This window comes from Rana temporaria, chromosome 5, assembly GCF_905171775.1.
Source record: "Rana temporaria chromosome 5, aRanTem1.1, whole genome shotgun sequence".
In the NCBI taxonomy this organism is placed as follows: domain Eukaryota; kingdom Metazoa; phylum Chordata; class Amphibia; order Anura; family Ranidae; genus Rana; species Rana temporaria.
In genome coordinates, this window is record NC_053493.1 from 143,671,784 (window position 1) to 143,699,386 (window position 27,603).

The window sequence follows — 27,603 nt, forward strand, 5'->3', positions numbered from 1 at the left end:
AGCATGTGCCACCATTTTCCAGTCACGCAAATAGTTTACAAATGAAAGAAATTAATTCAATTACCATTCTTACAAGAGTGGGTATCCAGGATAGATCAGTACAAGAGCAATACCAAGCAGTACCCAGACAAGTGACAAAGAATCCAAGGCATGGTGTCATCTTCTCTTATTGCAATACGGAAATGAATAGATAAGAAAGCCTGCAATCAGTCTGATGTACTTATATTTCTTTATCATACATCACGGGACACAGAGCAGCCATAGTAATTACTATGTGAGTTATACACCACCTATAGGTGAATGGACACTGGTACACTCAAAAGACATATATAACCCCTCCCATACAGGAAGTACCTCAGTTTTTTCGCCAGCGTCTAAGGTGTTGGTCACGATTAATGAAGTGCTAAGAGTAAGCTCCGCAAAGAGATCCTTGACAGGATTAAGGGGCTATGCAATCGGATCCGTTGAAAGTGCCAAGAAGGGCCAAAATTTATGGTACCCGAGCCTCGAGGAAGAAGAACAAGGTTTCCTGACTGTAATGCTCCTAAGGTTTCTAAGGCAAGGTGCTGTACAAGTCCAAGGGAGAGGACCCCATATACAAGGGGGATCCAGTTCTTGAAGGCCAGTCATGACATGGCCTGCCATGATGGGTGAAGATTGGGTATGTCTGTGATTGCCAGCTATTTCCTGCGGCAGGAATGGTAAGTTAAGAAGCTCATAAGCTTATATGGTTCACTTCTTTTTGAGTAGACAATGTCTTGCCTGTTTTTCACCACTAGAGGGTGTAAAGTGCAGCATACCTGAGTGTTTAACATTATCATACTTCCCAGTGTTGTGCTTGGTGTCAGCAAACGCTCTGGTGAAACAGCCTTGCTCCTTGCTCTGTCACAGCCACCAGAAGGGGTGTGGGGGATCTCCTGCCTCCAGGCACTCAGGCATCCCCCTGGTAGAAGCCCCTTCCTCCCCAGCCATCCCGATTATGGGAATTAGTCCTTTTAAAAAAAAAGGGGGAGTCGTTCCTATGAGGCATGGGGCGTGGCTTAGCACGGCCGGAGTGTACATAATACATGGCGCAGGGCTCATTGCCTTATAATATTTCACTCTACAGAGAGTCTGGTGGCTGGCGAAAGGGACACAGAGCATATGTGTGGACATGTAAGCTGTGTGTGTGTTTTATATTCAGGCATATATAGGCATTCTTAAGGCACGTCTACTAAGCATCAGGCTAAGAAATTATAGCGGTATAGTACTCGTTGCTGGACTAGAGCTCAGCAGTGGATGCATTGTGTTAGTACCTCTGCTTTTTTGTGCTTAGGACTATGTCTTTCATAAGAAGGGGTGCAAATGCAGCAGGGGGAGCACAAGGGCCCCGCGGTCGGGATCTGAGGATCCTAGTGACACTTCCACAGTATCATCCTCCCCTGAAAGACCTGAAGCAACTAGTCAGTCTGAGCCATCCAGACTCTCAGGTGTTGCAGCTGCTTCCAATATTTCAGACTCTGCATACATCGCTAAGGACGATTTGGCTTCAGCATTAGCTGGTTTGGAAGGGAAGATAGCTGATATGCTCGCATCTTCCTCCCAGGCTGGGAGAAAATGGGACAGTTCCTTTTTTAGGTTTAATAAGTATTTATTATAATTTTAGACAGATTTAACAGAAAATAGAAGACATCAGATCAAGAACCCGACAAAGGGTAACCCGATCGGTAAAGTATAACACATACACATAGCCATACCAGATAAACAGGTGTGTACAAGTGAATAATCCATAGGCACTTCGATGGTACAGACAAAGATTGCAAGCCTGCGTCAGACAGGGGCTATCCCTGGCCTGGACGCCCCATTGGGAGCCTGCTGCGGCCAGGAAGAAGGATAAACAATAAAGAAGACAACTGGGGGCAGAAGTGCAGGGAGTAACAAAACAGTAAAAGATTTACATTTGTACCAGTAGTTTTGACTGGTGTACACGACTAACGGGAAGCGGGTAACCAATGATGCAATGGTATGGCTAGGGTGGAGGGCCCCGGTGAAGGGCAAGTAGACAGAGAGGAGAAAGATATAGAGAAAGAATCAGCAAAGAAAGGAGGGAATGGAAGGGGTGGGGGGGGAAGGAGGCGGCGTGCTCAGCTCCTTTACAAAGATCAATAGTCTAAGGCATACAGACAGGGGAGAAAGAAAAGGAGCAATTTAGGCCTGAGCTCAACGGGGGTTTAGGAAGTTAAGCTGTGCCAAGCTTGGCCTTAAGCCTATCTGAGGTAGAGTAATGCCTCCAAATACCCCAAGTAAAGGAGAACTTGGCATAATTGTCAAGGGATTTGGCCTGTAAGGCCGGGTACACACGGGCAAACATGTACGATGAAACCGGTCCGTCGGACCGTTTTCACCGTACATGTCTGCCCGGGGACTTCTGTACGATGGCTGTACTAACCATCGTACAGAAGTCCGCGCGTAAACAATACGCGAGGCGTGTCCGCGCGGCGACGTGGGCGGGCCTGCCTTTTAAATGCTTCCACGCATGCGTCAAAGTCATTCCACGCATGCGAGGGACGGCGGGCGTTCGGACATGTACGGTAGGTCTGTACTGACGACCATACATGTCCGAGCGGGCAGGATTCCAGCGGACGGTTTTAAAACAAGTCCAGGAATATTTGCCCGCTGGGAAAAGGCCCGGCGGGCAAATGTTTGCTGGAATTCTGCCCGCTCGCGCCTACACACGACCGAACATGTATGCTGAAACTGGTCCGAGGACCAGTTTCAGCATACATGTTTGGTCGTGTGTACGGGGCCTAACTCTTCCATGAGCATAATGCTGTTCATTTCGCCCACCCACTCGACTATGGATGGGGGGGTGGATGATTTCAAATGCCTGGAAATCAATTGTCTACCAGCGCTAAGGCAAAATTTTAGAAGAGTGTGCTTTTGGAACTTAATAGAGCCTGGGAGAATGGACAGGAGGGCTATTGAGGGAGAAGGGGCGAGGGGCTCCTCATATAGGTCTGAGTCTATTTGAAAAATTAGGTTCCAGAATGGGCGAATTACGTCACAATCCCACCAGATATGACAGTATGTACCTGCAGCAAGAGCGCATCTCCAGCAAGAGTCAGAAGCAGATGGAAACATGACCCTGAGTGCGACCGACACACGATACCATCTGGATATTACTATAATTATTTTCCTGAGCATAGCTCGAAATGGAGGATTTGCGAGTGTAAAAGAAGGCTTTGCGCCATTCTGCCTCGCTAATGTCTCTTCCAAGGTCCTCCGACCAAGCTGCATTAAACCTGGGAAGGGAGTCATGGGTAGTGTGACGGAATTAGAATATCCCCGTCAAGCATTCCCTTCTTCCCATAAAAGCAAATCACCCCAATATTCCACGAGGAGGAATATTCCTGGGATCGCCCAATAAGCCACACATGAGTCAGAGCTTACTGCTGGAACAAGACACTTTAATGGCAGCATGCTACCAGGTATATATGCAGTTTACAAGCTAAATCCTCAATTAAAGAACAATGAAATCTCCACCCCCTTTCCACACACAGTGGGGGCTCTCATACAGATTATAGGCAGACACTTTGGCGCCGACTCTGAAGACACATTTCTTTAGATAATGACATCAGTGAAGGTAATTACTAGTTGTAACAGAATACGTTATCTAGACAGCTTGGCCCCGCATAAAGAAGAGGTAATTACCACAATGAAGCAATCAGAATAATTAACATGAGCCCCTTCTAATCACAGTAAACAGTAAACACAGGGCTTCTTCACACAACACACTAGATCAATTACCCTTTCATACACAGCATTACTAGCAGGGAGAATTAACTGAAGCATATCCTTCACAGGTAGTTTCTAAAATCGACTTGTAAATCAGTGAAAGAGTGTGTTGCGGGGTGGTTGGAAGCGAGCAAAGTTGCTCGAAACCTGTCAGAGGTCTGTGGACCTGTCCAGTGTCGTGGAGTGACTTACAGTAGGCCGTCAGGTGAATACGGGTGAGCCAAGTTATTCGGGATGACGCCACCGTCGCATACGTTACGAAGGATCCAGAGGAGGAGTTCACAAAGCGTTGTGCAGTGGGCCAAGAAGCCCTATCATAGTCGTCTATGACTTGGGTCAGTCTGCTCTCCGGAAGAGCAGGATTGTCGACCAATGGAGTTAGAGGGCTTGGGTCAGTTGAGAGAGAGTACGTCTCCCTCTTCCGGTACCAAATGATTAGGGCATCTTTAGTGAGGGGGGATAGCTCCGAGAGAGATCGGTGGGACCCAACATGTCCCCAAAGGAGGGCCCGAACATCAACCGGTGACAGATCTTGTTCAACTAAAGTGGATTTTTTACTTAACGGGCGAGGGAACCACTCCAAAATCTGAGAGAGCTCCGCCGACGTGTGGTAAAGCTCAAAATCCGGTAGACCCGTTCCGCCGTTGGTGATGGGTGAGCACAGGAGTTTGTGTTTCAATCTTGGGCGGTTCCCTTTCCAGACAAACCGAATAGCCATAGAGCATAGCGTACGAAAAAACGCAGACGGAAGAGCTTGGAATAAATATAGTGCTTTGGGTAAAATATCAATTTTTAGTGTATTCATTCGTCCGTACCACAACACCGGTAGATCCATACGGTCATCTGTTAAGCGCCTAAGTTTAGTTAGCAGTGGGCTATAGTTTAGGGCATAAATCTCTGACAACTGCGCGGGGATGGCAGTCCCCAGGTAGGAGATGGATCGTTTCTGCCACTGGAAGGAAAAGTTCGATTTAAGGGTGGTAAGGACCGGCTGCGGGAGAGAAACGTTCAGAGCTTCCGTTTTGGATAGATTTAGCTTGTAATTACTGAGTCTGCCGAACCTGGTAAGCTCCGACAGTATGGACGGGAGGCTGATGTGGGGTTGAGTGACATAAAGAAGCAAGTCATCCGCATATAGGGAGAGTTTACAGTGGGATGAAGGTGTTTGTATTCCACGTAAGCTCGGGTTCACTCTGAGGGCTTGGGCTAAGTGTTCTATTACCAGTGCAAAGAGGAGAGGGGATAGGGGGCAGCCCTGCCTGGTGCCATTCTTAATCGATACTGTACCGGATTGAACACCATTCACTAAGATAGTGGCAGAGGGAGTGGTATACAAGGACATGATACGCGAGAGCATCTTCTGGCCTAGCCCTATTTGGGTGAGGTTAGAGTGTAAGAACGGCCAACTGACCCTATCAAAGGCCTTCTCAGCGAGAAAAGGCAGGTTGGTATGCGGTGTCGGTGGGCGTATGCTATGAGGTGTAGAGTCTTAGTGGTGTTGTCACGAGCCTCGCGACCCGGGACAAATCCCACTTGGTCCCCGTGTATAACGTCGGGTAGAAGCGGCGAAAGGCGGTCGGAAAGGATTTTTGCAAAGAGTTTCAGGTCGATGTTCAAAAGAGAAATCGGCCTATAATTGGAACATTGGGTATGGTCTTTACCGGGCTTGGGGAGGACTTCTCCCTCCCTCCCTAAGAGGAGGGAGGGAGAAGGAGAGCATTGTTCATCAATGGCGTTGAAGGCCTTTGCAAGGAGTGGGGCCAGCTGGGACGCAAACATCTTATAGAAACGGGGAGTGAACCCGTCTGGGCCCGGGCTCTTACTATTTTTGAGTTTCTTAATGGCCGACTGGAAATCAAGATCCGTCAAAGGTGTTTCAAGTTCTTCGACCTCAGAAGCTGGAATAGACGGGAGAGCGGTTTCTCCAATGTAGGACGAGATGTCGCTTGGGAGGTCACTCGACTGAGGCGGGGACAAGGGGACTTGAGGAGGGAGATTATAGAGATCTGAGTAATACTGTCAAAACTCCTCCGCGATGGCAGAGTTAGACAACAATTTACCCTTGTCGGGGGAGGCGATGAAGGGGATGTGTTTCTTGGCCTGCCGTGGATGAAGAGAGTTCGCTAAAAGTCTACCACATTTGTTGGCCTGGGAGTAGTGCGTGAAACGCCCTTTATCCCTAGTCACCAAAGAGCGGTTGGCGAAAATTTGCAAGAGGTCTCTCCGAGCGTTGGCCAGATCCACCAACTTGGTCGCGTCAGGGGAACGCTTGTGGGAGTCCTCCAGGTAAGCAATAGTCGCCAGCAGGCGGGTGACGTCCGCTGAATGAGCTTTTTTGAGTCTTGAGCCGTGCTGGATAAATTTGGCCCTAAGGACACATTTGAGGGCCTCCCATTTCGTAAGCGGGTTAGTTTCATCATGTGCATAATCCGCAATGAAGTGTGTGATGGTCTGGGTGATATCGTCAGAGCAAACCAGATCTGACAACAAGTTACCGTTAAGTCTCCAGGATGATCTAGGTTTGAAGGCGGGAACCTTCCCTAGACGTATGTGTATAGGAGCATGGTCTCACCATAGTGTGAGGCCAATCGATGCACTAGGGGAAAGGTCCAGGAGCGACTGGGAAAAAAGTATGTAGTCTAGTCTACTGTAGGAAGAGTGGGCTGGGGAGAAGTACGTGTAGTCCCTAGCAGTGGGGTGGAGAACCCTCCACGTATCTGCCAGGGATAGGTCGGTAAAAAGGGTACGCAGCTTGGTCAGAGTAGCCAGAGAGAGTGAGGACTTACCGGTCGACGAGTCAATGCGAGGTATCAATGCAGCGTTGAAGTCACCCCCCAGGATCACGTTGGTGGTACTGAACTTCCCTTCCTCAGGCGGGAGATCACAGAGGTGAAGAATTGTAGCTGGTCCTGGTTGGGAGAATACACATTAATCACAGTGTAAATCACCTTCTTGTAAGACAGTTTAAGAAAAATAAACCTCCCTGCGACATCCACATATGAGTCTAGGACATCAGACGTGAACGTGGCATGGAAAGCAATGGAGACCCCTTTGAACTTCGCAGCAGGGTTGGTACTATGGAACCAAGTGGGATAATGTTTATGGAGAACCTTGGGGATAGAGTCTGACCTAAAATGGGTTTATTGGAGAAGAAGGATTTGGGTACGTAGCTTGTGAAAATGATACAAAATCTGCCTCCACTTCTCCGGGACTTTAAGACCCCTGCAGTTCAGAGAGGATACAGTTAGGAAAGCAGGAGTGGCCATGGGACTAGTTGATCAAGAGATGGAAAGTCACTTACCAGGAGGGAGCACGCTGACTCCAGGGGGAGGGGGAGGGAGAAGGGAAGGGATCGGGCGAGGGGCCCATTGGCGAGGAGGAGAAAGAGAAGGATGAAAGAAAAAGAGAAAACGGCCGAATCGGCCATACTAAAACTGTTGCTCGCACAGGGGAACGCCCGCACACGCCATAACATAGTAAAAAAAATATTGCAAACAAACTTAATATAACGGTAAATTGCACATCCTTAAACCCAGAGGGGCCATACGGAGAAAAAGATTAAATATAAAAAAATAAAAAAATGAGAAGGTTTCTGCCCGCTGGGGAGGATAGGTCCCCAGCTCTATTTCTAAAACCCCAGCACCCCAAAGAGTCGTGAAATAGGTTTCTGACACGCCTAGTCAGACAGGGGAAGATATCTAGGGAACAGGGAAGGGATTGGATGGGGGAGCCACCCTAAGCTGGTGGGAGGAAACAATAGGCCATAAAGGAAAACCTACCAGCTAGGGACCACTGCGCTAGAGAGGGCAAGGGGCAAATTAAAACACAAATTGACAGACAGGGATATCACCCCGCCATGTCCCGTCAGAAAAGAGCCATCAGCACGCGTCCCAAAAAAACTGAAAACTGAAAATCTTGATCGAGGAGAATCGCAGGGATTCAGCCTGTAAGGGAAAACAAGGTGATCTGCAGCAAAGAGAAAAAAAAACAAGCAAAGGATGGTTGAAGTTCAGCCATCCCACGGAGGACTTAGGCCGCGTACACACGACTGAGAAACTCGACGGGCGAAACACATAGTTTTCCCAGTCGAGTTCCTTGTTCGGCTGTCAAAAAACTTGTCGAGCCAAATTTTCCCATTGCCCGTCGAGGAAATGGAGAACATGCTCTCTTTTTGGCTCGACGAGTTTCCCGACGGGTTTCTCTGCGAAAAGTGTACACACGACCGGTTTTCTCGGCAGAATACGTCTCCCATCGAGTTTCTTGCTGGATTCTGCCGAGAAAACCGGTCATGTGTACGCGGCCTCAGAAGCATCCGCTCGGGAGCGACATGGTTTCTTAGATTGTCTCTTCCAGCCGGAGGAGAGTCGAAATCCAGGGGTGGCAGCTTGCAGGGGCCAGTCCGGTATGTGTATCTGGGGTAGCTCGAAGGTCCCCAGGAATTTGGGGAGGTCCCCCATGGGGCGGAAAATTGACGACTTGCCCTCGTGGGAGGCAGACAGCTGGAACGAGAACCACCAACAGTACTTGATGTGTTTAGCTTGCAGGGCTTCGGTGAGGGGTTTCAGGGCCTGGGGTAGGTCTAAAGTCAATTTGGAGACATCAGGCAGAAGGTGGATGCGGGCTTCGTTGAAATGGATGGATTCCTGGGTACGAGCAGCCTGCATTATGGCTTCTTTAACAGCGTAAAAGTGGACCCTGCAGATCATGTCCTTGGGGTGGTCCAGATTGGGATTTTTGGGGCCCAGCGCCCTGTGAACTCGATCCAGCTCTATGGCAGCCTCTTTGTCTTTCTGGAGCAGATCGTTGAATATGTATGTAGCCTTCCCTCCCTGTCTCTAGGTGGGGGGGCAGCTTGCAGGTTCACAATTTGGTAAAACCTTCCTGCTCTTCGACCAGTAGGTCTGCGAGGTGGTCTCTTCGGAGTACTAGATAGGGTTCCTCCTATCCACAGAACAAAGTTCTTTCCTTGTGTCTTCCTCTCCCGGCCCGTCGGTCTGCCTTGGGCAGTGTGGGACTTGCTAAGCTGCGGGGTAATTTTACTTTTCCTGCAGGACGAGAGGTTTGGGGTTTTTCTAGGGGCCTCAGGCCCTGAAAACCTTTGTGAACATTGGCTAGTTCCGCATGGAACCATTCGTTTGGTAGCTGCGCTCCATCCGGGGGACGTCCTGGCGTCCTCGCACATCAGGGATGCATACATGCATGTTCCGTTTTGCACATGTCACAGTGTTCTTTCTGTGCTTTATGGTGAGAGAGGGTCTTGGTCAGCCTATGGTCCTCCCTGACGATCTGGTGTCAGCACCATGGGTTTCCAGCTAGGACCTCGCACTTATCCTCACTCCGTTGGAACAGTGAGGCTTTGCTTTGTTGGCTGTTTGGACAACTTTCTTCTGAGAGCAACTTCTGTCTCAGACCTAGTGGATGTGCTATTCCCATTTGGACCCTCCGCAGACTCGGGTGGGTGTTAGACACTGGAAGGTGTAGCTCAGTGGCAGCAAGCCCGCCTTCCATGTGTGCGACCCCGGGTTCAAATCCCGGGCATGCTTGGTTCCGACTCAGCGTTGGAGTATCTAGGTTTGATCCGGACTCCTCAGTGGCGAAGGTCCTTCTTTCCCTGGATAAATTGCAGACTCTTCAGTCTGCGGGGAAGGTATTGGCATCACGCAATCGGTCTTCTCTCCGGGCACCTGCTAGTCTGGGGCCTGTGGGTAGCCTCCTTCGAGGCGGTACTGTATACCCAGTTCCACACTCTGGTTTTCCGGGGGACATACTGTCCAGGTGTTAAAAATCGCTTGTCTCTGAAATCATCAGATTCCGGTGCACCGCCTACTCAGAGTCTTTATGAGTTGGTGACGGAGTTTGCCGACTCTTCGGTCCGGGAAGTTTTTTTCTTCCTTCCAGTGGTTGTCATTTACGACGGGTGTCAGCCTCAAGGGTTGTGGGCCTGGGGGGTCCTGTCGGGTCTGAGTCGCTGGATTTGCGTGGATCTGCGACCACACCTCCCTGTATGTGCCCGCTCTCGTCTGATCTCGGTAGTTACCCAGGGTCGGCCCTGGCTAGTATTGTGGACCCTGTCTACCGGTCTTTGTCCTATTTTAGGCGATCAGGCTATGTCTCTCCTCGTGGTCGGGGAGGTTACAAGGTCGCCGGATCTGGTTTCAGCCGGACAATGCCACGGCAGTGACTTCGGTCTACCTTCAGGTATACCCGCAGGCAGGCTACTGGAGTCGCCAGATGCTGGACCAGGGTGTCTGGTCTTGGTGCTGGGCTCCCTTGCAAGTGAGCCTCACAGGGCATGGATCACCTGGCCGCTCGCCTCCACAGCAAGGGTGCCAAAGCTAGTGGCCAGGTCTAGTGATCTGGTACAGTTGCGCCATTCATGCTGGTGGCCCTATAGGGTCTTTATCGGCAATTTTTTGCCATCCCGCTATTGTAGTGCTCCCTCGGCTGCGCCACTGAGTGGAGTTTTAGGAGATCCCGATGCCTCTAATCGCTCCAGCCTGGCCTCGGCGTCCTTGGCTCGTCTACCCTGATGGTTGCCAGGGCGGGAGGTACCTCTGTCTCGAAGTCCCATGTTTCATCCTGTTGTACAGTCACTGACTTGCTCAACATGGCTATTGGAGGCCAGACTTTAAGAGACCGGGGTCCGTCAGACTCGGTCATCTCCACAATGCTGAGGGCACGGTAGTCTTCTTCCGGGGGATCTACCGTTGCGCCTGGCAGGCTTACATCTCTTGGTGCGAGGAGATGAAGTGGTGTCCACAGACATACTCGGTGTCCAGGGTCCTGCTGTTCTTACAGCTTGGAGTGAATCTGAAAGTTGCTTAAAGCACCGTTTGGGGGCAGATTTCAGCCTTGGCTGTGTTCTTTCAGTGGCCTTTTTTGCGGCTTGGTCCCTGGTGGATCCCTTGTTTGTGCAGGGGGTTTGCCATATATTTTTTCCCTCTTGGCCCATCTCTCCTCCCATGAGTTTTGACTCTGGTGCTCTCGGTTCTTTTGGAACCTTCCTTTTGGTAACATCAGAGAGATTCTCTCTTGACACTATGTCAGGAGGTGGCCCCTTTAGTGGCCTTTACCTCTGTTAGAGGGGTTTCTGAGTTGGCGGTCTTGTCTTGCAAGCCGCCATGCTTGATCCTCCATAAGGATTAGGTGGTGGTGCACCCGCGACCTTCCCTTCTTCCGAAGGTGGTTTCGGCCAATTGGTGTTTCCTGGGGTTTTTTCCGACATCATGCGTCGGTTTCACAGATATGCGAGACGGCGACTTGGTCTTCCGTTGACGTTTTTTCCAGAATTTACATGGTTACTGTGAGCTCTGCTTGTTTTGGGGTGAAATTAAAGATGGTTTTACTGATGTATTTCCCGCCCCTCATTTTTGACACTGCTTGGGGACGTCCCACTTGTCAAGATTTAAGGAGCTGTGTCCGTCCATGGCGATAAGAGAAAATAGGATTTTTTGTACTCACCGTAAAATCCTTTTCTCTGACGTCCATGGACGGTCACAGCTCTCACCCCTCCTTTTTAGGTTTGTACTGCTTGTTACGAACTGAGGCTGCATGCTGCAGTGAGGAGGGTTATGTCTGGAGAGACCGCCCCCTGGGTGGGGCTGTTCAACTCTGTTAATGTAACATGTATTTAACTATTTAACATGTTTCTGCCTAGTCCTCTACTGTAAACAGGGAACATAACCCACTTGTCAAGATTTAAGGAGCTGTGTTCGTCCATGGACGTCAGAGAAAAGGTTTTTTACAGTACAAAAAATCCTATTATTGCTTTGCTACAAAAACTGAGGTACTCCCTGTATGGGAGGGGTTATATTGGGGGGCTTCCTGTCTTTTGAGTGTACCAGTGTCGATTCACCTATAGGTGGCGTATAACCCACATAGTAATTACTATGGCTGCTCTGTGTCCCGTGATGTACTCCAAAAAGGATTTTACAGATAAGCTGTTATAAAAATTCTATTATTGGCATAAAAAAGAGGGGTAGAACAGCAAAAATATCAAAAGATGATCTTTTTTATAGTCCCTGAGGAAGTCGGTTCTAATTAGTTATTTGGATCTGGTACTGTTTATTTTTTATAATGACTGATATACTTAGGTTGCCCGATTTAAAATCGTGAATAGATGCACAATAATTCCGCCTCCATGAAGTTTAAAGATCATTTTAGAGCAAGTCATTAAAAACGCTCACAATTGTAGAATGATTGACATATGTGACACTATATGTGAAGATCAAATAGATATACTGTGTTTGCAACAGCCAGAGAAGTGCACATGTCTAAACCTCATGGACAACCAGCATTACCACAACATTGGTCTCCGATTTTCATATTTCAAGATTGTACCCCTTTCTCAGAATCTAACAACCCCAACAAAGTTTGCATATCAAAGGAATTCCCTTAATTTACAGGAATTTCCTCTCACTTCCTGTTTGGCTATGGGACAAAGTTAAGGGAAGTCTCTGCAATGAAACAGAGGTTATGACCCTCCCTTTCTCGATCCAAAATGGGCAAATAAAATGTGCCTATAGTTCAACTTTAAGTCACATCCTAATGTTACCATAGTAAATGCATGTATATATGAATCAAATCATATCTCAGATCCTGTTGCTTGAAATACATACCTGAAAAATAATCCGGTTACTGAAGAAATGGAGGTCGCTGCTAATCAGTTTCTACCGGGTGGACAGCTAGGCCACTTAGTGTAAGAAAACAAAGAAGGAACCAATGAAAAGTTAATGAACCAAGGATAAGAAACTGTCATGCCGCGTACACGAGATCGGTCCATCCAATGAGAACGGTCTGATGGACCGTTTTAATCGGTTAACCGATGAAGCTGACTGATGGTCAGTCGTGCCTACACACCATCGGTTAAAAAAAACGATCGTGTCAGAACGCGGTGACATAAAACACGACGACGTGCTGAAAAAAACGAAGTTCAATGCTTCCAAGCATGCGTCGACTTGATTCTGAGCATGCCTGGATTTTTAACCGATGGACGTGCCTACAAACGATCGGTTTTGTTCTATCGGTTAGGTATCCATCGGTTAAATTTAAAACAAGATTGCTTTTTTTAACCTATGGATAAATAACCGATGGGGCCCACACACGATCGGTTTGGTCCGATGAAAACGGTCCATCAGATCGTTCTCATCGGTTTGACCGATCGTGTTTCCGCGGCATTAGTCTTTAAAAACACATAAATCATAAAGGCTATACAACTAACATTGATACAAAAAAAGGTAGTGTAATATAACCATAATTGGTGTAAATATCTAGTAGCCTAAAGATCCACCTATGTATCATAATGACGTTTCACATAATCCTGAGAGTCAGTCATATGTAGATTTCAATGCTGCTGCCACACATATCCAGGGGAGCTAAGCTATCATAGATCACATTCGAAGAAAGATAATGGAAAATAAGGAATAATCATGATAAGGGGCATCAAAAGATAAAAAAAATCATCCACATAACCAACATGTAATGCAGTATACAGTATTAATTTCCATAACATATGAGTGGCTCAATAATGATGACAAACATCATGTTGGTGGTAGAGGGGTATCCTTTTAATTTGGCGATATATTAGTCCTGCAATGTCTCTCCCTTTGCAGATGGTACAATAAATGGCAATATTGGACTTGTGTAATGATGGGGCCTGAGAACCAAATTGTTGCTGCATTTCTTCCTTATTTAAAAAAAATAGCTTTAATATATTCATACTTTTGTACTTTATGTTTTTGTTAAACAAAGAAGACACATGTATTTGACCTGACACAAACCTAAGCAATTCAGGCTGGGTTTATAAAAATAAAATGAATCATTGAAGGTTAACTATGGTTAAACCACAAATCCACAGAATCAAGCTTTACTTTTACATGAAAAGTTCAGATGTCAATATAACTATCTGTCTATACCCCCCGAATCTACTGAAAATTGACAGGTTTCATTACCGAGGATCACTAAGTAATACATTTCTCAAGTTTTCCCGATGACAATTTTTTAAGATTATACCTTGTTTGGCTGCCATTAAGTAGATGGAAAGTGCCTTCATTTTAAAGTTTTCTTACAGCTTGTGACATATAAAAACTGAATGTTATAAAAAGCAAGGAAACCTTGCTGTTAGTGTTGTATGTAAAGTGTATATAAAGGCAAAAGAAAATATTTTTAGTTTTGGATATAGTAAGGAAGAGTTAAGACCAAATATTTTTTGCTGATTGTGTTCCTACTGGAAAGGTTCACCCTGCTGACCAGTGTCACCAAGACAAAAAGAAAGGGGAAGTTTAGACATTCCAGTGACAAATAAGATGGAAATTCCCCTCACTTTGAAGGAATTTCATTTTAGGCTGTTGTGTTGCCAGTACAGGAAGTAAACGGAAGTCTTCCTGGTGAATTGCATACAGCAAAAATAAACCTGATATACTTTTTAACTCTTTACTATTCCATCCAAGAAAAATACCCTTTTGGATATAAAGCAGTTAAAGTGGTAGTAAACTTGCATGGTTTATTTTTGCCTATAATAAGGCCCTCCTGTAGATACAGTGCTCAGCATAAACGAGTACAGCCCTTTTGAAACGGTACGATTTTAAATCAATATCTCAATGAACAATTTCAAAAAATTTGATAAAACTGAGTTTTATAGAACATTTGTTTAGCTCATTACATGTAATTACAAATCTTCAGTTTTACTCAAATTGATGCAAAAATGAATACACCCCACAACAAAAACTATTACATCTAGTATTTTGTATGACCTCCGTGATTTGTCAGGACAGCACCAAGTCTTCCAGGCATGGAATTAACAAGTTGGGGACATATTGCAACATGCACATCAAGAACAGCCTCTTTTTAGAGCCTGGATGCTGGATGGAGCGTGTGATGCTCAACTCGTCTCTTCAGGATTCACAATAGGTGTTCGATTGGGTTCAGATCAGGAGACATACAATACTTGGCCATTAAATCACTTTTACCCTGTTCTTCAGAAATGCAACAGTGGCCTTAGATGTGCGTTTTTGGATCATTGTCATGTTGGAAAAGTGCACAACAACAAAGGGCACAGAATGATGGTAGCATTCTTCTCTTTCAATATAGAGCAGTGCATCTGTGAATTCATGATATCATCAATGAAATGCAGCGACTCGACACCCACAGCATTCATGTAACCCCCCCACAAAAGGACACTGCCACCACCATGTTTCACTGTAGGCACCACGCATTTTTCTTTGTACTCCTCACCTTTGCGACACTACAGTTTTGAAGCCATCAGTTCCTAAAACCTTTATCTTGATCTCATCACTCCAGAGTACAGAGTCCCAGTAGTCGTCTTCTTTTTCAGCATAGGCCCTGGCAAATTCTAGGCAGGCTTTTTTGTGCATGGGCTTTAGGAGAGGTTTCCTTCGTGGACAACACCCATGCGTGCCCTTTCACCTCAGTGTACACCATATTGTGCCACGGGAAACAATCGCCCCAGTTTGGCTTTCTACTTCTTTAGCTAACTGCAGTGAACTTGCATGGTGGTTTTCTTCAACCTGTCTCATCAGAAGATGCTCCTGTCTAGGGGTTGATTTACGTGGATGGCCTGGATGTCTCTGTGAGATGGTTGCAGTTCCATCTTTGTTAAATATTTCTATCACTTTTGCTGCAGTATTCTGACTGATGAGTAAAGCTTTGATGATCTTCTTGTAGCCTTCATCTTTCTTATGTAAATAAAAAAAAATTTTTTCGTGCCTTGTGACGTTTCTCTTTCATGTGGTGCCGCTGCTGATAGCATGAAATGGGAGGGGTTTTCTTTAAGTAACTCCCTTTTTATAATTGACTGCCTACTGGACACCTGTTTAATAATTCGACTTACCCATAGTTGAATTCTTGTTAAATAGGATTTTGTTGTCTAAAATTTAGCTTTGCTCCTAAGACTTTCAATGGGATATATTCATTTTTGCAACATACTTTTATGTGTGTGTGTGCAAATTACCAAATCTTGGTTGCAATCAATATCCCACATTTATGGGAGTATTTTGTGGAGTATAGTGTCCCAGAGAAAATGTTGATTCTGAAAGGAAAGCAAAGGTTTTCTGATAAATGTGTTGGGGTGTACTCATTTATACTGAGCACTGTATGTGCACCGTTTACTTGCTACTAGTAGCATCCAGTGACGTCACTGGTGAACTAGGCTCTGAATGGACCGTGCCGTCTATTCAGAACTCCGTGCCACTGCCATAACTCCCGCGCGGAGGTAACGTCATTGTGGAAAAATGGAAGCGCCTACAGCAGTGACTGCACACCGCTAGAGGGAATCGTTTTCAGGTAAGTCTGTCATAATGTGCTAGTTCTACTAGACATTATGACTTAAACTACCCGGGGCCTCTATTTTTTTGGCGTTTTTTGGGTGCGGTTTACTACGGCTTTAAGACCTTTAACTAATTGGCTGGTTCACTAAAGTGGTATTAAACCCATAAACAAAATGTGTTATATTACAACTTATCACTTCTTAGATATGGTGGCTGCTTAAGTGTTTTTAGTTTTAAACAATTTTTATTAAGATTTTAAAAGTACAAATATAAGTATTAGTGTATGACATAGTACAAAATATAATCACCGAGATAGACAATAAAGAAAGTCATATTTCATAAAGAACAAATGTAAATCATGTATTTAAGAAATTTCACATTGCTTAAGTGTTTAAGTGTAAACGGACCCTAAAGCTACATTTGCATGGATGTCTAAATTTCAGAGTTCATAGTTTAGACTTTTCTGCACGCATCTGGACTCTCACAGAAAGCAAAGTAATCATGTTGTTCATAAATAATGATTAACGACATTTATCTGTATTTAGAAAAAGGGTTGACTGAATCTGCATCCAGGGTTGACTGTATTGACTGGTTGACTGCAGATAGCTATGGTGCATTTAGCAGCAGAAAGTTGTGCTCCTTCCCTTTTTACTTCCTGAAATGTTGGTATTCATTCTCATGTTTGGTTCTCATTCATCTCAGATATTGTCTTACAATAATAAGCTGTTAAAGGTGGTCACTGACATTCTGGTAAAGTTGTACAGTTTATTAATATAGGATCTGATTTCATCATACATCCAGCCAGACACAATATCCACTAGTTAGATGCTGGCATTTTAGGGGATGTACCCATCTTCATTTAATTTGCCTCTCACTCAGGGCCAGTTCGCACCAAAATGCAGTGTGGGAAAGGTGCTTTCAATACACATTTCCAGCACCTCAGCTGATTGCACTGCCTTTGCAATCTTATGCAGGTGCCAAGTATTGTTAACGGCGCCCCAAATGCAGATCACAAATGCAGTGCGTTTACATGCACCAAATCACATGATACCGCAGCGATCTTCCTAGTGACACGTATCAGGAATATGAAGTGTTTGGAACAAGTTCTCATTTTTGTGCTCGCAGTTTCCCTGTCGGGAAAACTGCTATTGAACATACACATGGACGGTTTTCCCGACCAAATGCAAACATGGCAGTTTTCCCGTCGGGAAAACCGGTCATGTGTACGAGGCATAAGGCTGCACTCACAACCGAGCAGAATGGTTTTCAGGTATTTTTCTATATAAGTGTTTTTGTGCATATCCAAACCTTTTAGAAGCGTATTTCAATTGTTTTGTATTGTTTTTTAAGTGTATTCAAGTGTTGGGTGTTTTTGTTTTTAGCTGATGGAAAGGGCTACGGGGAGTAGACCAGTTCTTGCATGCTGAAATGCCTGAAATACACCAGAAAAATTCATACACTTGATTCAAGCATTTTCAGGTGTTCCCTTTTGAAGTCTTTTGTGCCGAAAAGTACTGTAACTCGTGCAGCTTATGAAGCATTAAGCATAGAGCTACTTGCTCCTTCAGTCACAATTGAAATTAATAGGATTTTGGATGCTGAGCATTTTAGACTTTAAAGTTACAAAATGCTCAGGTTTAAATGGGGCCTAAATCCTAACACTACCCTCTTTCCAGATTGACTGGAGCCACCCTATGACAGGAAGTGGGTTGCTGGTTGGATTATCCGGTGAATTTAGTAAAATACTGTATATCAATTTTTTGTTTTATTACAACCTTATTTTTTGTTCCTTGTTGTTGTCCCAAAACAATGTAACGTTTTTTATTGTAGTGCCCATAGGACAATCTCTTTTTACAAGATGTCTTTTGTTCTGTATTTAGGAGGATGACAGTGAAGAGGAACCCAAGTTGAAGTATGAAAGACTGTCGAATGGTGTGAGTGACATCTTACAGGAGGATGCAGCAAGCTGCATGACAGTCCACGAGAAGGTATAGCTTGGCTATTGAGACTTCATTCTTTATAGCATGTTTTACAAACATTTTTGAACATGATCATATTTCCTTATATTAGTGAGAACTTTCTGTTTACACATAACTATTGTTTTGAGTTTTGGGTAAAGTACTTAGTAGGTAAACCCCATCACGTCAATGTTTTTTTTTCCAAGGTCAATTTTTTCATCCCCATTGCCACTGTGTGTGACCAGTACATTAATCCCTATTGCCAATGTATGGGGCCAGTACATTAACCCCTTCACTGCTTCCTTCTTCTGTGCATGACATTTTAAATTATTGTTTCTAGTGCACTACTCTCAAGCTCCACATTTAACCCCCTCAGTACCGGCATGTTTCTTTCTTTCCAAAAAGTATTGAAAAAATTAGATCACCTTGAAGTGTCTGTTTTCAAAAAAAAAAAAAAATGGTAATTTTAATACTATTGTGGAATTTTCATTTTAACAGCAAGTAGGGTAAACTGTCTTTCTGTTTTTTTTTTTTTTCCTTTTTTATAGTAGTAAAACAGAAAAAATAAATAAAAATCCCAGCAGTTATTAAATACCACCAAAATAAATTTCTATCTGTTAAAAAAAAATATGGTATAAAGCTCATTTCGTAATCGTCTACCAAATATTGCAGAGCTGAAAACTGAAAAATGGCCTGGTTAACCACTTGTTAAGTGTACTGCAGGGCGGCGGCTCCTTAAGGCGAAATTATGTACCTCTACGTGATCTTTACTTCCGTGTTTGTAATGCGTGCCACCAGAGACTAGTTCCCTTTTGTGACTGGACACAGCAGGAGCCAATCTGCGGGTCCAGCGGACCTGCCAATAATTTTCACAGAGGCAGAACGGCGAAAAAGACGGAGAACCTGTTTCTGCTAAGCAGGAACACGGTCTCTGTCTTTCCACAGTACAAGCGCCCCCCACACAGTTAGAAAGCACTCCCTAGGGACACCTATAACCCTTTGATTGTCCCTGATGTTAACCCCTTCTTTGCCAGCGTCATTAGTACAGTGCATATTTTTAGCACTGATTACTGTATTGGTGTCACTGGTCCCCAAAAAGTGTCACTTGGTGTCTCATTTGTCCTCCTCAGTGTCACAGTCCCGCTATAAGTCGCTGATTGCCGACCATTACTAATAAAAATTCCATAAAAATATTCCTTATTTTGTAGGCGCTATAACTTTTGTGCAAACAATCAATATACGCTTATTGTTGCAGAATACATATTGGCCTTAATTTCTAAAGAAATGTTTTGCTTTTTTTTTTTTCTTCAAAATTGTCGGTCTTTTTTTGTTTATAGCGCAAAAAATTAAAACCGCAGAAGTGATCAAATACCATCAAAAATAAGCTCTAGTTGTGGGGGAAAAACAGACATCAAGTTTATGTGGGTACAGCGTCGCACGACTACGCATTTGTCAGTTAAAGTAAAGAAGTGCCACATCACAAAAAAATGGCCTGGTAATGAAGAGGGGGGGGGGTAAACCTTCCGGAGCTGAAGTGGTTAAAGAGGCGAGTACATTTTTGCAGTTTTCATTTCTAAAAACACTAAAAACAAATTCAAATTACCCTACCTAGTACTGCCCTAAAATGGCTTTAACGAAGAACTGAAGAGGGACACAGGTACTGCTATTTCTGTCCACTGTTAACCAGATCATGTCCAGCAAAATGACGGCTGAGAGGTGGATCAGTTAACCTGATCGGGCATCATATGACGTCCTTCAAGATGCGCTGCTAGTGCGTGCCCCCGGGGGTGCGCATTGCGACGAACAGGGATGAGGCGTGTTTCTCAGACCCAGCCCACCCCCGATCAGGGTAAACAGCCCATGAAGCCAGTAAACACAATAGCTGTTCCTGGATTTTTCTCCTCACACACCGATTGTGTGAGGAGGAGAATCGGAGAACAGAGAGTTAACTGTGATTTTTTTTTTCATACATCATGGGACACAGAGTTGGGTTAATATTCATTACCTGCTGGGTTATACTTCATTTTCAGGTGAATGTACACTGGTAGACCAAAGGTCTTTAGACAGGAAGTGATCCCCTATATAACCCCTCCCATGCAGGAAGTACTTCTGTTTTTTACCAGTGTCTGAAATGTGGATGGCACAGTTGTTTTGAGCTCTCTGAGCTCCAGGTCTCCAGTCCCACAAACAGTTCTTAAATAAATCAAGGGATTGACTAATCCGATCCATTTGACACATGCTCTATATGCTTAGATAAATGGTACCCGAGCCTCGCAAAGAAGACTCAAGATCCTGCAAGGTTTTGCCTGTAATGCGGCCTCTGGGCGCTGAACCCTGCAAAGTGGACTCCTGGACACCACATCGCTAAGGCATTTCTGCAGGGTGCTGTACAGGTCCAATTGAGTAGACCCTAAACATGAAAAGGGTACCCAGTCCTTTTAGGAGCCTGCCTTGAATGGGTGAAGTTTGGGCTCTTAGTTTCTAAGCTGCCCTGCGCCTGGACGGGTAAGTGAAACCCCTTTATTTACTTTTTGTGGTGTGTCCCAGTGATTGTAACAAGCAGTCAAGCTAGCTAGAGGCTGGACACCTGTGTGCAGTGATCATACGGGGGAGTTTTGGGCTAGCTGTGGGTGTTTGCAACCTCCTAGAGCAGGAATAGGTTGAGGATGGAGAAGAGCTAAAAGCTCAGGATTCTGTGGAGGGCCTGGCGGATGAGTCTGCTTCCGAGCAATCTGGACAAGAAGATATCCAATTAATGTGTGCCTCTCAGTCGCAGAGGCTTTTGATCCTGACCGGAATGGTTCGTAATGTCTTTAAGTTACCTCTTGCAGAGGTTACTGAGCCCCCCTTTGGGATCCCTAAGGCATCTTCAGGCCACACAGGCTTTCCCCTTACAGAGTGTGGAACAGGCGGTGTATGCTGATTGGGAACATCCTGACAGGATTTTTGTTCCTCCTAAGAGGTTTTCTCAAATCGCCTTTCAGGACAACCTTGGAGAGAGCGCAGCTCTGCCTCTTCTGTAGGAAACACCCACAGGCTTTAAATCCCTCCTCTTCCACCATGGCTTCAGTTATTGTGTTTCCTCCGCCATGGTGGAAGCATCAGGTTGGAGCCAGGGAGCTGCGTTCTCTCCAAGGCTGGAGACAGGCTTTTCCCTCATTGTTTTACCTTTTTTGTAAGGTGGTGACTGAACCATCCCAGCTCCTCCGCTGTACCTTTAAGGGGGGATGCTCCGGAGTCCTCTGGTCTCGCCTGCTCACGGGAGCTTTAGGATCCATAGGGGACGCTGCGTCTGGTGCCCGGAGTCCGCAGGTTTTGACCCCGGTGGTCGGGCAGGTACCGTTTCTTTCAAGAAACATGTCCTGCATGTCGGTTCCGGGTCCCAGTCTGGCGGGTGACGTCACGCCGGCGACGCGGCGTTTCCTGTGGAGGCGTGGCGCTCGTGGCTCCTGGCGCCTGGAACGCAGGGACTGGAGGGCGGGTTCTCTGACCGGCGCTTCCGTTTCCGGCTCCTATTGATGACGCGGAGCCCGGGAAATTCAAAAGCCCAGCGTTTTCCTCTACAGCTGTCTCTCTGCAATGGAGGGAAGAGTTACAGCGATGGCGGATGCAGGCGCCGTCAGCACCGGTCAGGCCCAGGTAAGAGGGGTACAATGGTGCCTTTTATTCTTATCCTTATGGGCTTACTATTGTGTTTGGTTGTTTTCCTCCTTATGGGAGCCTGCTCTGCTCTGATGGAAGCCTATGCTGGGCCATCTAGCAGAAACTCTGGTGGTTGCTATGTTCTATCTTTCTTCTTAAAGGGGACATTTTTTTCACTCTGGTGGTGGTATTAGCACGGTGGTGGTTTCCCTTGCTTAGCTAATAGAGCTTTGATTTAAGTCAGTTTAATTTCTCGTTTCAGGAGAAAACTGCTAGTAAATCTAAACCAGCAAATCCACCAAGCCAAAGGAAATGTCCTTCCTGTAAAAACCCTTTGAGAGACTCTTGGCAGAAAGCCATGTGTAGATCATGTATTAAAGACCTAGTTGAAGAGGAATCTTCTCAACAAATTAAAGAATTATTTTCATCTGTCAAGGAACTCTCGGACTCACTTAGTTCAGTGAAATCCATGCTAGTACAGAGTGCGGTCCATACTGAGCCCCAGCAACCACCAGCAAGCCCAAGAGCTTCCACCTCCAGGCCGGTAGTGGTGGACTCTGGGGATGAGGGGACAAGTACTCTTCCCTCACTTGTAGACTCTGAGGAAGAGGAAGAAGAGGATGCAGGCAGAACCTCTAAATATAAATTATCCCTGGAGGATGTGGATGAACTTTTAGGTGCAATCTACACTACCCTTGACATTCAGGAGGAAATAGTACAACTATCAGTCCATGATAAAATGTACCAGGGTATGGATGACTCCAAACATAGAGTTTTTCCTGTTCATAAAGTGTTATCTGACACAGTTAAGAAAGAATGGAAAGACCCGGAAAAAGGTCCCTTCCTTCCTAAATCTCTTAAGAGAAGATTTCCCTTTGAAAACAAAGAAACTGAGGTTTGGAATAAGAAACCCAGAGTGGATGCTGCCTTTTCACAGGTTTCTAGAAGGACAGATCTGGCCTTTGAAGACATGGGGGTCTTGAAAGATGCGATGGACAAAAGAGCAGATGTTCTCCTTAAAAAAGCTTGGGACTCCGCATCCGCCAGCCTTAAACCAGCCATGGCTTCCACGGTGGTAGCAAGAAACCTGGAATGCTGGGTAGAGAAACTGAAGGGCCACATTGAAGCAGGCACCCATAGGAAAGACCTTTTAGACTCCTTTCCTCTAATCCTTAATGCAATTAAATACATGGCTGATGCATCAGCCGAATCAATTAAAATGGCAGCCAGATCCTCAGCACTTGTCAATTCAGCTAGGCGTGCAGTCTGGCTAAAAACGTGGTCAGGGGATACAGCCTCAAAGATTAAACTTTGTGGCATCCCTTTTTCAGGGGATTTTCTTTTTGGACCAGACCTGAAAACAGTCTTAGATAGAACGGCCGATAAAAAGAAGGCTTTCCCAGCCAAGAAGAAACAGACGTTTAAAAAGAATTTTCGTGCTGTTCAACAACCCTACAAAAATAGAGAAGATGTCAACAAAAAACGTTGGATTCCTCAAAAGGGTAGGGGAAGAGGTGGGGTTCTCTTCAGATCTCCTCCAGATCAAACCCCTAAAGACAAATGACGTAACTACTCCAGTAGGGGGAAGACTGTCATCCTTTCTCCCTCAGTGGAGTCAAATATCCACAAGTCCTTTCGTGAAGAACATCATTTCACAAGGTTACAAACTGGAATTCTCGGAATGTCCGCCAAGCAGGTTTTACATTACAGCCCTTCCAAGAGACCAAGAAAAGGCTTCGGCCATGATGAACCTTTTACAGGATCTGATTCAACAAGAAGTCATTTTCCAGGTCCCGAAACAGCAGGAGGGTCGGGGGTTTTATTCCCATATATTTCTTGTAAAAAAACCTTCAGGCAAATACCGGTTGATTCTGAATCTAAAGATCCTGAACAGATCAATACGGTACAAACACTTCCGTATGGACACAATTTACTCCATCACAAAACTGTTGTCTCCAGGTTGCTTCATGGCATCCCTGGACCTAAGGGATGCCTATTTACATGTGCCAATAGCACCAGCCTCCCAAAAGTTCCTTCGCCTGGCCATCAATCTGGGAACATCAGTATGGCATCTCCAATTCAGGGCCCTACCATTTGGCCTGTCATCTTCCCCCAGAGTTTTCACAAAGATTATGGCGGAAGCCCTGGAGCCTCTAAAACTGAGGGGGATCTCGGTCGTGCCATACCTGGACGACCTATTATTCTTCGCAGATTCCAGGGATCAGCTTGTGACGAACCTCCAAACGTCACAGACTCATCTCAAAAATCTAGGTTGGATTTTGAACCTAGAAAAATCGCATCTAGATCCCTCTCGGGAGATGAGGTTTCTGGGCTACACCCTAAACTCAGTAGTGCAAAAAGTGTTCCTGCCTCAGGAAAAGATAGACAAAATCTTTTCAGCAGTGGGTCAGATCCAGACGAACCTTTCAGTACCAGTCAGAACAGTTATGTCAGTTCTGGGCCTTCTTACAGCTACAATTCCGGCAGTCCAGTGGGCAAGACTGCACTCCAGACCACTTCAGAAAAACATCTTGCAGGTCTGGTCACACCAGGTGCCGTTCGAGAAGCGTTTCAGACTTTCTGCGAAAGTGAAACGAGCACTATGGTGGTGGAGGGACCCTTCCAATCTAACGAAGGGTCTCCCATGGTTTTTTCCCCTGGACAAGCGTCTAACAACCGACGCAAGCTCCTGGGGTTGGGGAGCCCACCTGGAGGGCCAAACCGCTCAAGGCAAGTGGTCAAAAATAGAGGCAAGAAAATCGTCAAATTGGCGAGAATTGAAAGCCATTCATTTGGGTCTGATAGCTTTTCAACAGGAGGTCAGAGGACATCATGTACAGATTCTGTCAGACAATACGACAGCAGTGATCTATGTGCTAAAGCAAGGGGGAACCAGGAGCCAAGGGCTCATGGACTTAGCCAATCAACTTCTGTCATGGGCGGAAATAAATGTGGCCTCCCTATCGGCAGTCCACCTGAAGGGATCACAAAATCTCCTAGCAGATCTGCTAAGCAGAAAAAGAGTGATGGAAGCAGAATGGAGTCTGAACCAGGAGGTGTTCGATATAATATCGGAGGAATGGGGACATCCCCAAGTGGACCTATTTTCAAGTCAACAAAATGCGAAGGTCCAGGAATTCTTTTCGATTCACAGAATGGATCAGGCAGTGGGGATAGATGCCCTGGCACACCCATGGAATTACCGGCTGTGTTACGCCTTTCCCCCTTTTCCACTAATCCCTCTGGTCCTAAGGAAATTCAGGGAGGAAAACACCAATTTGCTCCTGATCGCTCCTTTTTGGCCAAAAAGGCCTTGGTTTGCAACACTTTTGAACCTGGCCTCAAAACCTCCCTGGAGATTACCATACAGGAAGGATCTATTGACACAGGGCTCTGTGTGCCATCCGGAAGCAAGCAGGCTACATCTAACTGCTTGGTTTCTGAAGAAGACCTTCTAAAATCTAAAGGACTTTCTGATAAAGTAGTTAAAACTCTACTATCAAGTAGAAAAGAGGTAACTAGGTCCATCTACCTCAAGGTATGGAAGAAATTTAACTCTTGGTGTTCTTCCAAAAGTTTCGAAATCAAGAGTACTATTTCAGTTCTGGAATTTCTCCATGAAGGAATGGAGAAAGGTCTAGCCGCCAGCACCCTGAAAACACAGGTAGCGGCTCTCTCAGTTTATCTTGAAAGATCTTTATCCAAAGAAACTTTAATTTCTAGATTTTTTAGGGCTCTGGCTCGAAGTAGACCGATAGCCCTCAAAGTTTTCCCTTGTTGGGACTTATCTATTGTTTTGCAAGGTCTCACGGGAGCTCCGTTTGAACCTTTAGAGAGTGCATCGTTAAAAAGTTTAGTTCTCAAAACAATTTTTTTAGTTGCCATTACACCAGCAAGGAGAATCAGTGAGCTCCAAGCTCTAGCAATTAAGGAACCCTTCCTTAGAGTTTTGCCAGACCGAGTGGTCCTTCAAACGGATCCAGCCTTCCTACCGAAAGTGGCCTCAACTTTCCATCGGTCGCAAGAAATAATTCTACCAACATTTTCCTCAGTTCCGGCTAATGCAGGAGAAGAAGCTTTCCATACACTGGATGTAAGGAGATGTCTGTTACAGTTCCTTTCCATCACCAAGGAGTTCAGGAAATCAAACGCTCTTTTTGTGGTATTCTCCGGTTCCCGAAAAGGGGAAAAAGCTTCTAAGAGTACGCTCGGTAGGTGGCTTAGACAAGCAATTTCTGAAGCCTATCAAGCAAAAGGAGAAGTTCCTCCTTCTGGGATCGCTGCTCACTCGACAAGGTCAACCGCAGTTTCCTGGGCCGAAAGGGCCGGTGCTACGCCTGATCAGATCTGTAAGGCTGCTACTTGGTCCAGTTTCTCAACTTTTATTCGGCACTACAGGTTGGACTTGCTGTCGGCCGCAGATCAAGCCTTCGGCAGGAAGGTACTGCAGGCAGTAGTCCCACCCTAGGGTAAGTTACTTGGTTATCCTCTCCAAGGTTGTCCTGAAAGGCGATTTGAGAAAGGCCTAGTTAGACTTACCGGTGACGGTATTTCTAAGAGCCTTTCAGGACAACCGCTATTTCCCTCCCTAAAATGTGTATAAAAAAGTAAAGTATGTATCTATCATGGTGTTGTGGTTCTCTGTGCTTTGTTTTCCAGTGCCGGAGGCCACACAATAACTGAAGCCATGGTGGAAGAGGAGGGATTTAAAGCCTGTGGGTGTTTCCTACAGAAGAGGCGGAGCTGCGCTCTCTCCAAGGTTGTCCTGAAAGGCTCTTAGAAATACCGTCACCGGTAAGTCTAACTAGGCCTTTCCCTTTTATATCCCATGAATGAAAAGTTTAAGAAGTGGAGCATGCCAGCTGTAGATGCGGCAGTCTCTTCCTTAAACAAGAACTTAACTTGTCCGGTAGATAACGCCCAGGGCTTGAAAGACCCTGTTGACAAGAAATTGGAGTCATTATTAAAAGCTCCCTTTTCTTTGGCCAGCTATTCAGCCAAGTGTTGCAGCAATTGGTATCTGCCAGTCCGTAAAGGATCAGATCAGACGGCCTGACAGGCATAACTGGGAGGATGATCTGGCTGAGAAGACAGATATTTCTTGAGCGATGTTTTGCTGTTGACACTTTAAAGAATTCACTACAGCAGGTTTCTCATTTGGTTCTCTTGTCTGTGCATATGCACAGACTTTTGTGGCTTAATGCGGTTGTATACCCGCTGACACAATTTTTTTTGTACACCTGTGAGGCAAAAGGCATAATGAGCTAGTATGCACCGGATGCTCATTATGAAATACTTACCTTAGAACGAGGCGTCGGTATCTCAGCCGGTCCACGCCGAGGCAGATGACATTTTGCCTCAGCGTGTCTTCCCTGTATCGTGGCTCCAGCGCTGTGAGTGGCTGGAGCCGCAATGTCATCACTCCCGCATGCGCGCAGGAGACTTATTTTCGACAATGTCTGGCGTCTGCCAGACTTTCAGCCGAGAATCCCAGATGCGCATGCACCGCTGAAGTCAGCTGCTCATTGCAAGGGGAATATCTCCTAAACCATACAGGTTTAGGAGATATTCTTTTTACCTACAGGTAAGCCTTATTATAGGCTTACCTGTAGGTAAAAGTTCAAAAAATTACTATACAACCACTTTAAGAACTGGTCAGCCGAGCTTCCTTGTAAAAAGTTATTGGCAGGTTTCCCCTTTCATATGGAACATTTATTTGGTGATCATTTGGCCAAATATATCCAAAAGAGTTCTCTAATTCCAGTGACGAAAAGCACCAGGTGTCCCTCATTTAAAACCTCAGGGACTGCTTCCTCAAATGTCTCAGCGCCAAGGCAGTTCTGCCGCCAACAGGGTGCCAGGACCAGGTGCAAGCCGCAAGGCCAGGGCCAGAAACAGCCCTGTGTCCAAAATTCTTCTAAACCCAGCACCAAGCATTCCTTTTG

At 45.6% G+C, this 27,603-nt stretch overlaps 1 protein-coding gene across 1 annotated transcript in view; it reads left to right on the forward strand.

Moving 5' to 3' along the window:
• VPS41 (VPS41 subunit of HOPS complex) overlaps positions 1–27,603 on the forward strand; it is a 377,598-nt gene that overhangs the window by 61,585 nt on the left and 288,410 nt on the right. Inside the window, exon 3 of the mRNA XM_040353190.1 lies at positions 17,939–18,046. Within this exon, the coding sequence (XP_040209124.1) occupies positions 17,939–18,046 (108 nt within the window). The remainder of the gene's footprint in view (positions 1–17,938; positions 18,047–27,603) is intronic.